This window comes from Sus scrofa, chromosome 13 (assembly GCF_054392235.1).
Source record: "Sus scrofa isolate SSC_HxYL_T2T_F1_AM1 chromosome 13, Sscrofa_HxYL_maternal_Yorkshire_Landrace_v2.0, whole genome shotgun sequence".
NCBI lineage: Eukaryota > Metazoa > Chordata > Mammalia > Artiodactyla > Suidae > Sus > Sus scrofa.
In genome coordinates, this window is record NC_139395.1 from 25,457,264 (window position 1) to 25,469,389 (window position 12,126).

Genomic DNA, 12,126 nt, shown 5'->3' on the forward strand with positions numbered 1-12,126 from the left:
ACTCCCTGCCTTGGTTACATTTAACACTTAACTGTACGTTTTGCCTACACCACTGACTGGAGAACACAACCCTGCTGGCTGGTCCCAACGTGTAACCACAGACCTCAAGGGAAGTGATGTTCTCCAGCAAGTGAATTACATGTCCTCTGCTCACTCTCTAACTGGACATGTCTACTGTGGTCCTCCTTCGCCAGCCTCCAAAGTTTCCGCTCCCTTCCCTCACCTCTCAGCCGAGGTGCAGACGACGGCAGCAAGAACACAGAAGCAATTCAAGAACTTCCACGAGCTTCCCCCAGCACATCTAACAGCCCTACATGTCCCCATCCTCTTTAACCTGGACAAGGACGTCACGCCAACTATTATCCGCTCCCTCCGGCATCGCTAATCTTCTAACGAATCATTGCCATTAGCATACAAAACGTAATGCTATCTCTCACCTGAAAAACAAACAAATCCTTTTAACTCAAAATCCGTTTGACTCAAAATTCTTTCCAAGAGCTGTTTTCTCTACTCACCTGTCTCATATCCAGTACAGACTGTCTCACTGCTTTTACTAACACTGATCTCAAGAATCTTGAGATCTCTTCACGGCTACTTCTTGGTTTTGATCTTCAGCATCTGACATAGTTTGGTCACTCCCTACTTTTTTTTTTTTTTTTTTTGGCTGCATCCAGAGCATGTGGAAATTCCTAGGCCTGGGAATGAACCTGCACCATGGCAGCGAACCAAGCCACTGCAGTGACAACAGCAGATCCTTAACCTGCTGCACCACAGGCAACTCTGCTCCCTACTTTTTAAAGTGTCGACATGCCTTCTGGGACACCCTTATCTCTTAGTTTTCCTCCTGCTTCATCTGCCACTTCACAGGCTCCTTGGCTGGTTTCTCCTGATTCTCCAGTTGATGAATGTTAATGTGCTCCAGGGGCAAGAGCGTTTCAACTCTGCTTCTCCCCTTGTCCCTCAACTGTCTGCTGTCAGCACAACATCCAAAGTGATCATTTTAAAACAAGTCAGAGTTCCCTTTGTGGCTCAGTGGTTAATGAACCCAACTAGGATCCACAAGGATGAGGGTTCAATCCCTGGCCTCGCTCAGTGGGTTAAGGAACCCGAGTTGCTGTGACATATGATATAGGTCGCAGATGTGGCTCGGATCCTGCATTGCTGTGGCTGCGGCATAGGCTGGCAGCTACAGCTCTGATTCGACCCCTAGCCTGGGAACTTCACATGCCGTGGGTATGGTCATAAAAAACAAACAAAAAAAACACAAGTCAATAATACTCAACTTCATTATGGCAACACCAAACTACAAAAACATTGTTTCACCCAGAAGAGTCACAACATCCAAAAATTTAACCACATGTTGTTGTCAAGCCTGAAGAAACAGGTACTTTCACACCATTTCTGTGACTGGCAACTTGGCAATATATTTATCTTTGACTCAAGAACCCTATTTCTGCTGATTGATCTTACTATACTATACACTAAAACGTACAAAATAATAACTATAAGATTATTCACTGTGGGATAGTTCATAAGATCAAGTAACTGGAGAGAACCTAAATGTCCATCAATTTGAGGCTGGTTAAATAAGCGTGACACATCTATACACACACACAATGAAATTATGCATCAGTTCTTTCTTTTGTTTTTTATTCTTTTAGGACCGCACCTATAGCATATGGAGGTTCACAGGCTAGGGGTCAAATTGGAGCTGTAGCCACAGCAATGTGGGATCCAAACTGAGTCTGCAACCTACACCACAGCTCATGGCAATGCTGGATCCTTAACCCACTGAGGAAGTCCAGGGATTGAACCTGTGTCTTCATGGATCCTAGCCAGATTCATTTTCTTATTTATTCTTTTTTTTTTTTTTTTTTTTTTTTTTTGTCTTTTTGCTATTTCTTGGGCCACTCCTGCGGCATATGGAGGTTCCCAGGCTAGGGGTTGAATCAGAGCTGCAGCCGCCAGCCTACACCAGAGCCACAGCAACACGGGATCCGAGCCGCGTCTGCAACCTACACCACAGTTCACGGCAATGCCAGATCATTAACCCACTGAGCAAGGGCAGGGACTGAACCCGAAACCTCATGGTTCCTAGTCAGATTTGTTAACCACTGCGCCACGATGGGAACTCCCAGATTCATTTTCACTATGTCACGATGGGAACTCCAGTTCTTTTTTTGAAAAAAAAAAAAAAAAAAAAAGGAAACTGAGGAGTTCCCATCGTGGCTCAGTGGTTAACAAATCGGACTAAGAACCATGAGGTTGCAGGTTCGATCCCTGGCCTTGCTCAGTGCGTTAAGGATCCAGCGTTGCCGTGAGCTGTAGTGTAGGTCGCAGATGCAGCTCAGATCCGGCATTGATGTACCTCTGGCATAGGCTGGTGGCTATGGCTCTGATTAGATCCCTAGCCTGGGAACCTCCATATGCCACGGAAGGGGCCCAAGAAATGGCAAAAAGACAGAAAAAAAAAAAAAGGAAGTTGAGTACTCCTATGGAAAGGACTCTAGGATATAGTACCTGAAAAATACAACGTGTAGAACAATATGCTACCTCTGGTATAACAAAGAGAAAAGAATATGTGTATTTCTGCTTGCTTGTATTCATATAAAGAAACTTTGTAATGTAAGGATGCACCAAACTAGTAAAGTGGTAAAATGTAAAAAAGGCTTTTTTTTTTTTTTTTTTTTTTGCCACAGTGTGCAGTGGCTTGATGTGGGATCTCAGTTCCCAGACCAGAGACTGAACCTAAGCCACATCAGTGAAAGTGCTGGGTCCTAACCACTAGACCACCAGGGAACTCTCAAAAAAGGCATGTTTGAGGTATTGGAACTTGATGGTTGAAGACTAGAGTTCAGTGGCATCCTTTTTACAAATAATTTTCTTTCTGTTTTATTTTATCTTTTCAGGGCTGCACCTGAAGCATATGGGAGTTCCCAGGTTAGGGGTTGAATCAGAGCTGCAGCTGCTGACCTAAGCCACAGCCACAGCAATGCCAGATCCTTAACCCACTAAGTGAGACCAGGGATCCAACCCAGATCCTCGCAGATACTATGTCAGGTTCTTAACTCGCTGAGCCATAGCAGGAACTTCACTTTTTTTTTTTTTTTTTTTTTTTAATTTTCTACAAACTTGAAAATAAGGGAGTTCCCCGTCGTGGCTCAGTGGTTAGCAAATCTGACTGGGAACCATGAGGTTGCAGGTTCAATCCCTGGCCTCGCTCAGTGGGTTAAGGATCCGGCATTGCCATGAGCTGTGATGTAGGTCAGACGTGGCTCCGATCCTGTATTGCTGTGGCTATGGTGTAGGCCGGCGGCTACAGCTCCGATTAGACCCCTAGCCTGGGAACCTTCATGGGTGCAGACCTAGAAAAGACAAAAAGACAAAATAAATAAATGAATGCATAAATAAATACATGCATAAATAAATACATGCTAGGTCCTGTCGTTTCTTTGCTTCCAGTCCCACATGGCCCGAATCTCCCACACTCCTCCCAGCCCACTCTGGCCTCCATGCTGTTCCCAAGTGTGCCAGGCTCCTGCCTCTACCCCTACTGCAGCTAGTGCAACCACCTGGAGCCCCACGACCCCGGACATCAGCTTGACTTCCTCTTTCACATCCTTCAAATCTCTGGGAAAAGTTACCATGTTAGGGAGGCCTTCCGGCATCACCTATAGAAGAATCTCCTGCCTCCTCACTCTGCTTGACTTTTCTTCCTACATTGCATCACTCTTCACAATATACATACATTATTGTCTCGCCCTCTGCCACCTCCCAACTAGAAGCGTTACAAGAATAGGGCCTCCTTTACTGCCTGTAGTATTCTCTTTGCCTCACCCAGAATAGGACGGGCACGTGGCTCAACAAGCATTTGCTGGGTGAACGTGCTTCTTCCATCTTCACAACAACCATGTGAAAGAGGTACTACGATTTCATTTTTTGGTTAGGCCCAAGGCACCTGGAGGTTTCCGAGGCACAGATCGAACCCATAGCCCAGCAGTGACCTGAGCCATAGCAGTAACAGTGCCAGATCCTTAACCCACTGAGCCACCAGAGAACTCCAAAAGGTATTATTATTATCCTTATTTTACAGATAAGGAAACTGAGGCAGAAAGGTTGAGAAGCAGAGCCAAGATTCAAGCCCTGAGGATACGAGTGTCCATTGAACTTTTCCTTCAATTTTGGGCGGCAGGGATGTGGAGGGAGCTCCCCCAAATAGTAAGGGCACTTCTCTGTCGGGGTGGGAAAGATGGGAAATAGGTGGAAAGGACCCGTCATTACTTTCCTTTTCATAGTTTCCGAGGATTGAAATGTTCAAACGTTATCTTGTGAATGGTTAAATAAATTTTTAATGATTGAATAAACACACCATGGGACACCCACCACCCAGCACTAAAAAGGAATGGAAGACTGGAGTTCCCGTCATGGTGCAGTGGTTAACGAATCCGACTAGGAACCATGAGGTTGCGGGTTCGGTCCCTGCCCTTGCTCAGTGGGTTAACGATCCGGCGTTGCCGTGAGCTGTGGTGTATGTAGGTTGCAGACGCGGCTCGGATCCCGCGTGGCTGTGGCTCTGGCGTAGGCCGGTGGCTACAGCTCCGATTGGACCCCTAGCCTGGGAACCTCCATATGCCGCGGGAGCGGCCCAAGAAATAGCAACAACAACAACAACAACAAAAAGACAAAAGACACAAAAAATAAAAAAAAAAAAAAAAAGGAATGGAAGACTGATCCACACATTAACTTGGATGATTCTCCAGAGAATCACACTGAGTGCAAAAAGGTGGTAGCAAAAGCTTACGAACTAATTCCATTTATGCTGAAGTGACAAAGTCATAGAAATGGAGAACAGATTAGTGTTTGTCAAAGGCTGGGGGGGATGGGAGGGAAATGTGTGTGGCCATAAAAGGTCATCTGAGGGACCCTGCAGTGATGGAAATATCCCCCCACCCCCATCCCAGACTATGTACATTTCAGTGTTGGTTGTGTTACTGGACTACAGTTTTGCACAATGTCAGCATCAGATAATGGGTAAGGGATCTCTATTATTAAAAGCATGTAACTGGGTCACTTTGCTGTAGAGCAGAAACTGACAGAATTTTGTCAATCAACTATGCTAAAAAAATTTTTTTAAAGCATGTAAATCTACAATTATCTCAACATTAAAAATGTAACATAAAAAATATAAAAACTAGGTTACGGATATCGAGCCAGTGCTGGTAACTGGTTCATTATACGGTTCCCAAGACACTGAGGAGTCAGCCATTCAGACCTGGAGAAAGATCTGTGATAAGAAAGTTCCAGGCAGGAGAATCAGCAACTGGGAGGGACTTGATCGGGGAACAAAACTATCACGCTGGAAAAACAAAGTGGACCCGTGTCACTGGAGTACAGTGACAGAGGAACCGAATGCTCAAGGTGAGGTGGACAGACCATCCCCGACTTTTTAGGGCATAGGAAGAATCTTATTTTCAAATGGTAAATGGATAGAATCCAGTAATTAATGAGTAGTATTCTTCATTTCTTTGCCTTCTTCTTTTTTTTTTTTTTTAAGGACTGAAGACAACCCTTTTTATCCAAGGAGACAATAAAAAGCCTAGGAGGAGTTCCCTGGTGGCTCAGCTGGTGAAGAATCCAGCATTGTCACTACTGTGACACAGGTCAATCCCTGGCCCAGCAACTTTCACCTGCTGCGAATGTGGTTAAAAAAAAAAAAAAAAAAAAGCCCTAGGAAACAGTGACCCCAAATAATATGAGATGAACTAGGTGGTGTTTAAGATATGGAGTCAGTAAGATTCAACTTGCACATGCGAACGAGCAAAGGCACCAAGTCAAACACTGGTCCTGGTTGAACTCAGGTCAGCCCTGTATTTCCTGGGCTAAGAAAAAAAAGATCATATGATGATCAGAGTTCCAGTCATGGCTCAGTGGTTAACAAACCCAATTAGCATCCAGGAGGATGTGGGTTCAATCCCTGGTTAAGGATCTGGCGTTGCCATTATCTATGGCGTAGGGTTGCAGACGAGGCTTGGACCCCATGTGGCTGTGGCGTAGGCTGGCGGCCACAGCTCTGATTCAACCCTAGCCTGGGAATCTCCACATGCCATGGGTGCAGCCCTAAAAAGACAAGAAATCATGATGATCCCAGATACTGCGAATACAATTTAATGCTTTTAAAACTACTTAACTGCCAAAAGTCTATGCTACAAGGTAAACAATGTTACCATTCACAGGTGGCATTTTTAACATATCCACTTACCTCTTTTTTGTCTTTGAACTTATCAATTTCTTTCTTCAGAAGCTCTACTCTTTGAAAGGATTCAAGGTTATTCACGCTGTACACAAGAACAAAGCCATCAGCAAATGAAAAATAATGCTTTGGCAGCTCCACACCCTCCTGTAGGCCTCTGGTGTCATAAAGATGTAACTGCTCCTTTACTCCGCGATCCGTTTCCACTGAGGCCATATACACATCTTCCATTGTTTCACAGTCTTCCATTCCTGGGAGTAAAAAGAATTTTACATATACAAATATCAAATTGTTAACACTATTCACCTTAAACTAATATAATGTTATGTCAATTTTTTTAAGAAGCTATTACTAATGCTCAGTGGGTTAAGGATCTGGTGTTGCTGCGAGTTGTGGTATAGGCCACAGAAAATAAATAAGGCCATAAAAAAATAAGTAAATAAAAAGCTATTACTGGAGTTCCCTGGTCATTCGGCAGGTTAAGAATTCGGTGTTGTCACTGCTGTGGTCCGGGTTCAAATCCCTGGCCCAGAATTTCCACATGTAGCAAGAGCAGCCAAAAATAAAGTAAAAATAAATAAAACTAAAAGACTCTTATTCTACTACTCTTCTTGGATAACTCAACGTCAATCTTTGAGTGTTTTCTTATCATTTAGCAGTTGACTGGAATTCCCCAGTGGCTCAACAGGTTAAGGATTCAGTGTTGTCACTGCTGTGGCGCAGGTTCGATCCCTGGCTCCGGAACTTCAGGCAAGCCAGAGACTCAGCTGAAAAAATAAAAAAAATAAGATGCATTTCATTTTGCTCCATTTGTGCAAGTTTTGTCTCTTTAACTCATCTATAACTTCCTCGAGAGAAACAACCATTCTGTGTACCCAGCAAGTTTCCAATAACCATGTGTTGATAAAGGGATTAAGGTGAAAAGATGAACTTTATTTGTCTTTTTAGGGTTGCATCCACAGCATATGGAGGTTCCCAGGCTAGGGGTTAGAATGGGAGCTGTAGCTGCCAGCCTACACCACAGCCATAGCAACAGCAACGAGGGATCCGAGCCACATCTGCAACCTATACCACAGCTCATAGTGACACCGGATCCTTAACCCACTGAGCAAGGCCAGGAATCGAACCTGTATCCTCATGGCTGCTCATCAGATTAGTTTCTACTGAGTCAGGATGGGAACTCCAAGATGAACACTTTAGATTTCAATGAGTAGTGTCCATGAATATAGAAGCTTCTTGGGCTTTGATTACAAAAAAATTTAAAGGTAAAAACTATGACGACTTTTGTCACGGTGGATGTTTTATCCACCAAAAGCCCATCTGGTGGGCTTCCTTCCCCCATTAAGCTTAGCTGTTTTGAGATTTTGTCACTCTAAAAATCAAGTGAAGTTATGACTCCTTATTGGCTCCCTGACCTGCCCCATTCCATGCTGCCTGGCAACTACCCCTCCTCCGTACCAGCAGGAGACTAAGGCTGCAATCCCTGGAAACTGTAGAACAGAGGCTGCTTGCAATGTGGGACAAGAGGGTAAGAGTTCCATAGTGAACACTGGGCAATTAAGTGACACGCTCTCTCTGCTCCCCAAACTCTGGCAGCCAGCTCTTTATCCCCTAACCAGGGGAAATCTGGGGAAACTGGCTAGTGAAGAAGGAAAAATCTTAAATATGCTAACTTCACATTTAACCAGCAAATGCCCCACTCAGATCACCTTATAATGATGCGCAAAGTCATGAACTTTATTCACATGCTTAGAGATTTAAATGAGCATTTCAGGAGTTCCCGCTGTAGCACAGTAGGTTAAGAATCTGAGTAGTAATCATGAGTTGCCGGTTCAATCCCTGGCCTCACTCAATGGGTTAAGGATCCAGCATTGCCATGAGCTGTGGTGTAGGTCGCAGATGCGGCTCGGATCTGGCGTTGCTGTGGCTCTGGCGTAAGCCGGCAGCAACAGCTCCAATTGGACCCCTAGCCTGGGAACCTCCATATGCCGCAGGTGCGGCCCTAAAAAAGACAAAAGGCAAAAAATTAAAAAAAAAAGAACACACATTTCCATTCTGAAAGGGCCCAGCAGGTACCCCACACCATGCATGGACACAGACTGCTCCTATGATACATGACTATGAAATTTCAGAACATGCAATAGAGAAAAGCCTACAAAAGCTTCCACATCCAAAGCATCAAGAGTCATAATGACTTCTGGCTTCTCAGAAGCACCACTAGAAGATACTTGCAACAGCCAAGACATGGAAGCAACCTAAGTATCCACTGACAGATGAATGGATAAAGATGTGGTACATATATACAATGGAGTATTACCCAGCCATAAAAAAGAATGAAATAATGCCACTTGCAGCAACATGGATGGACATAGAGATGATCATACTAAGTGAAAACAGAGAGACAAAAATCACAGGATATCACTTATATGTGCAACCTAAAAAATGATACAAATGATCTTAGTCACAAAACAGAAATAGGCTCGCAGGAGTTCCCATCGTGGCTCAGCAGTTAATGAATCCGGCTAGCATCCATGAGGATGTGGGTTTGATCCCTGGCCTCACTCAGTAGGTTAAGGATCTGGCATTGCTGTGAGCGGTGGTGTAGGTCACAGACGCAGCTCAGATCCCTGTTGCTGTGACTGTGGCATAGGACAGCAGATACAGCTCTGAGTCAAGCCCTATCCTGGAAACCTCCATATGCAGCAGGTGTGGCCCCAAAAAGACCCCCCCCAAAAAAAGGAGAGATAAATTGAGGTATAGTCATACAATAGAATACTATAAGGCAATGAAAATTAAACCACACCTATCTAAAACAACATGAATGAGTCTTACAAATATAGCACTGAATGAAAAAAGCCAAATGCTGAAATATTTATACAGTGTGATTCCACTGATATAAAGTCAACAATGGGCAAAAGTAAACTATATCATTTAGAGCTACATACATAGGTGGCAAAACTATAAAGGAAAGAAGGCATTAACTAAAGGTCAAGGGAAGGGCTGAGTATTGACTGAAGAGAGGACCATGGGGGGAGTTCTCGTCCTGGCTCAGCAGTTAACGAACCTGACTAGTATCCACGAGGATTCGGGTTCAATCCCTGGCATCCCTCAGTAGGTTAAGGATTCAGCGTTGCTGTGAGCTGTGGCATAGGGTGGGAGCTGCAGCTCTGATTCGACCCCTAACCCGGGAACGTAGATGCGACCCTAAAAAGACAAAAAGACCAAAAAAAAAAAAAAAAAAAAAAAAAGAGAGAGAGAGAGAGAGGGGACCATGGGGAACTAAAAAGAGTACACACAATCTTCTACTTTGGGACCCGTGTGGAGATTACGCAAAGGTTTTATAATTATTCATTAAACCATATATGTGTTTATGCACTTTTCCCTTTGTCTGGTGCCTTTTACAATAAAAGGAGACAAGATGACAATGGACCAATGCTTTCAAAATTCTGGAAGGAAATTAATCTCCATCTAGAATTCTACACCCATCAAAACTACAATTCAATTGTGGATGACAGTAACGACATTTTCAAACACATGAAGCATTAGAATGTGTACCATGCATATTTTCTCAGGAAACTATGGGAGGGAGGCCCTCCGCAAAATTAGCACTTAATCACAGAAGAAGGCAGATACGGAATGCAGAAAACAGAATCACACACTAGAGTAAAAGGAATCACAGGGACAGTAGTAAATATCTGTATCAGAAGCTCCAGGATTACTGCCCCGTGCCAGGGACAGGGCATCTGAGGGCTGTCAGCACCTGCCACCCCATCTCATTACACCACCTTCTCAACCCCACAAAGTACTCCAAGATGCGCTCCACCAGGAGGCGGCTGTACACAAAAGATGGCAAGAGACCTAGGAAATCACACTCAGGAAGAAAGAAAAAGAAAGGGAAGTTCATGGTGACAGCTGTGCAATAGGCCTAGACAAGAGGATACCAGCATGTGGAAGAATATCTCAAAAAGGGGCCGGGGGAGGGGGGGGGAGGCAGGGAGAAGAGGGGTTACTGGATATAGCGGACCTCATGGAAAACTGAGAAACATCCGGAAATGTAGAAGAATTAGCAAAAGATCTAAACAAAACTAAGAAATGATAGCGTGTTCCTGCTGTGGTTCAGATGGTTAAGAACCCAACTAGTATCCATGAGGATGAGGGTTCGATCCCTGGCCTCGTTCAGTGGGTTGCGGATCTGGCACTGCTATGAGCTGTGGCGTAGGTTGCAGATGAGGCTCAGATTTGGTGTGGCTGTGGCTGGCAGTTCTGCAGTTCTGATTCAACCCCTAGCCTGGGAACTTCCAAGTGCTGCAGGTGTGGCTGTAGAAGAAAAAAAAAAAAAAAAAAAACCTGAAGAAATGACAAATGAAGCAAATACTAGCCTCCGTAAAAAGAAAAAAAAGGAGTTCCTTTCATGGCTCAGCAGACATAGAACTCGACTAGGATCCATGAGGACATGGGTTTGATCCCTGGCCTTGCTCAGTGGGTGTTGCCATGAGCCATGGTGTAGGTCACAGACTCGGCGTGAATGCTGCGTTGCTGTGGCTATGGTGTAGGCAGGCAGCTGTAGCTCCAATTCAACCTCTAGCCTGGGAACCTCCATATGCTGTGGGTATGGCCCTAAAAAGAAAAAAAGAAAGAAAGAAAAAAGAAAAGAAACAATCATAGCACATAATGCCCCTCAGCTGAGAATATTTTCATGTGCCAGCAATTCTCAAAGTGCGCTCTATCTGCAGATCCCTTGAGGTCTTCTTTCAGGGAACCCATGTGGGCATGTGGACAAAACTATTTTCACAACAACACTTCACAAAAAGATAAACATTCTTTTCCCCTGTGTTGACACTTGCACTGATAATGCAAAAGTAATGGTGGTTAAAACTGTTGGTGCCTTAGTACAAATTAATGCAGCGGTACCAACCGTATTAGAGACTGAATTCTTCACCACCTCATACTTGCAGTTAAAAAAAAAAAAAAAAAAGCCACTTTCACTTAAGCAATGTCCTTGATGAGGAGTTCCCATTGTGGCTCAGCGGTAACAACCTGACTAGTATTCATGAGGATATGGGTTCGATCCCTGGCTCCGCTCAGTGGGTTGAACATTCAGCATTGCCATGAGATGAGGTGTAGGTCACAGATGTGGCTCAGATCCTGTGTTGCTGTGGCTGTGATGTAAGCTGGCAGCTGCAGCTCCGATTCAACCCCTAGCCTGGGAATTTCCATATGCTGTGAGCGAGGACCTTAAAAAAATGTCCTTGATGAAGCAGGAAAAATTACCAAATGTATTGAATCCCAATCCTTGAGTATCTATCTTTACATCTTTTTAATATTCTCTGTGATTAATGGGATGTATGCATAAAGTATTTCTGCTTAAAGAATAATAGTAATTGTCTGGAAGAAAAGCTCTTGTGTTTGAGTTACAAACTGAACTACTCATTTCCAAAAACATGGAATGACAAAAAATGCTTATTCAGGATATTTGACAAACATTTTCTCAAAGGGAAATAAAGGAAGCCTATCATTTCAAGGGAAACGACTGACTATATCTGTTATTAATATAAAATTTGAGGTTTCAAGAAACATCAGAATCAGTACCCATCACCATAAACTTGATAGCTTTCCAAGACTAATGAGGTTGGTGATGATGTTAACAAATGTCCTTTGGAAGAGCTGCTCGTCTCAGTTAAGCAGTATTTTCCTAATGACCAATTCATAAGGTTTAAAAAAGCCATGAAAGAGTAAAAACTCCATCCAAAGTGCAAGACAGATCAATGAGATCTTAATGTAACAAAATAGGATTCACTGATGCGGCTTCATAGTCCACGCTGCAATCATTTTTAAATAATTAAGCTGAAAACTGAGTTTTACTGAAATACCAAAGA

At 43.7% G+C, this 12,126-nt stretch overlaps 1 protein-coding gene across 2 annotated transcripts in view; it reads right to left on the reverse strand.

The window, feature by feature from the left end:
- The window catches only part of NKIRAS1 (NFKB inhibitor interacting Ras like 1), a 28,857-nt gene that overhangs the window by 7,553 nt on the left and 9,178 nt on the right, over positions 1-12,126 (reverse strand). For both annotated transcript variants that reach the window (XM_005669298.4, XM_021071422.2), the window contains one exon: positions 6,260-6,501. In XM_005669298.4, coding sequence (XP_005669355.1) covers positions 6,260-6,501 — 242 coding nt within the window. The remainder of the gene's footprint in view (positions 1-6,259; positions 6,502-12,126) is intronic.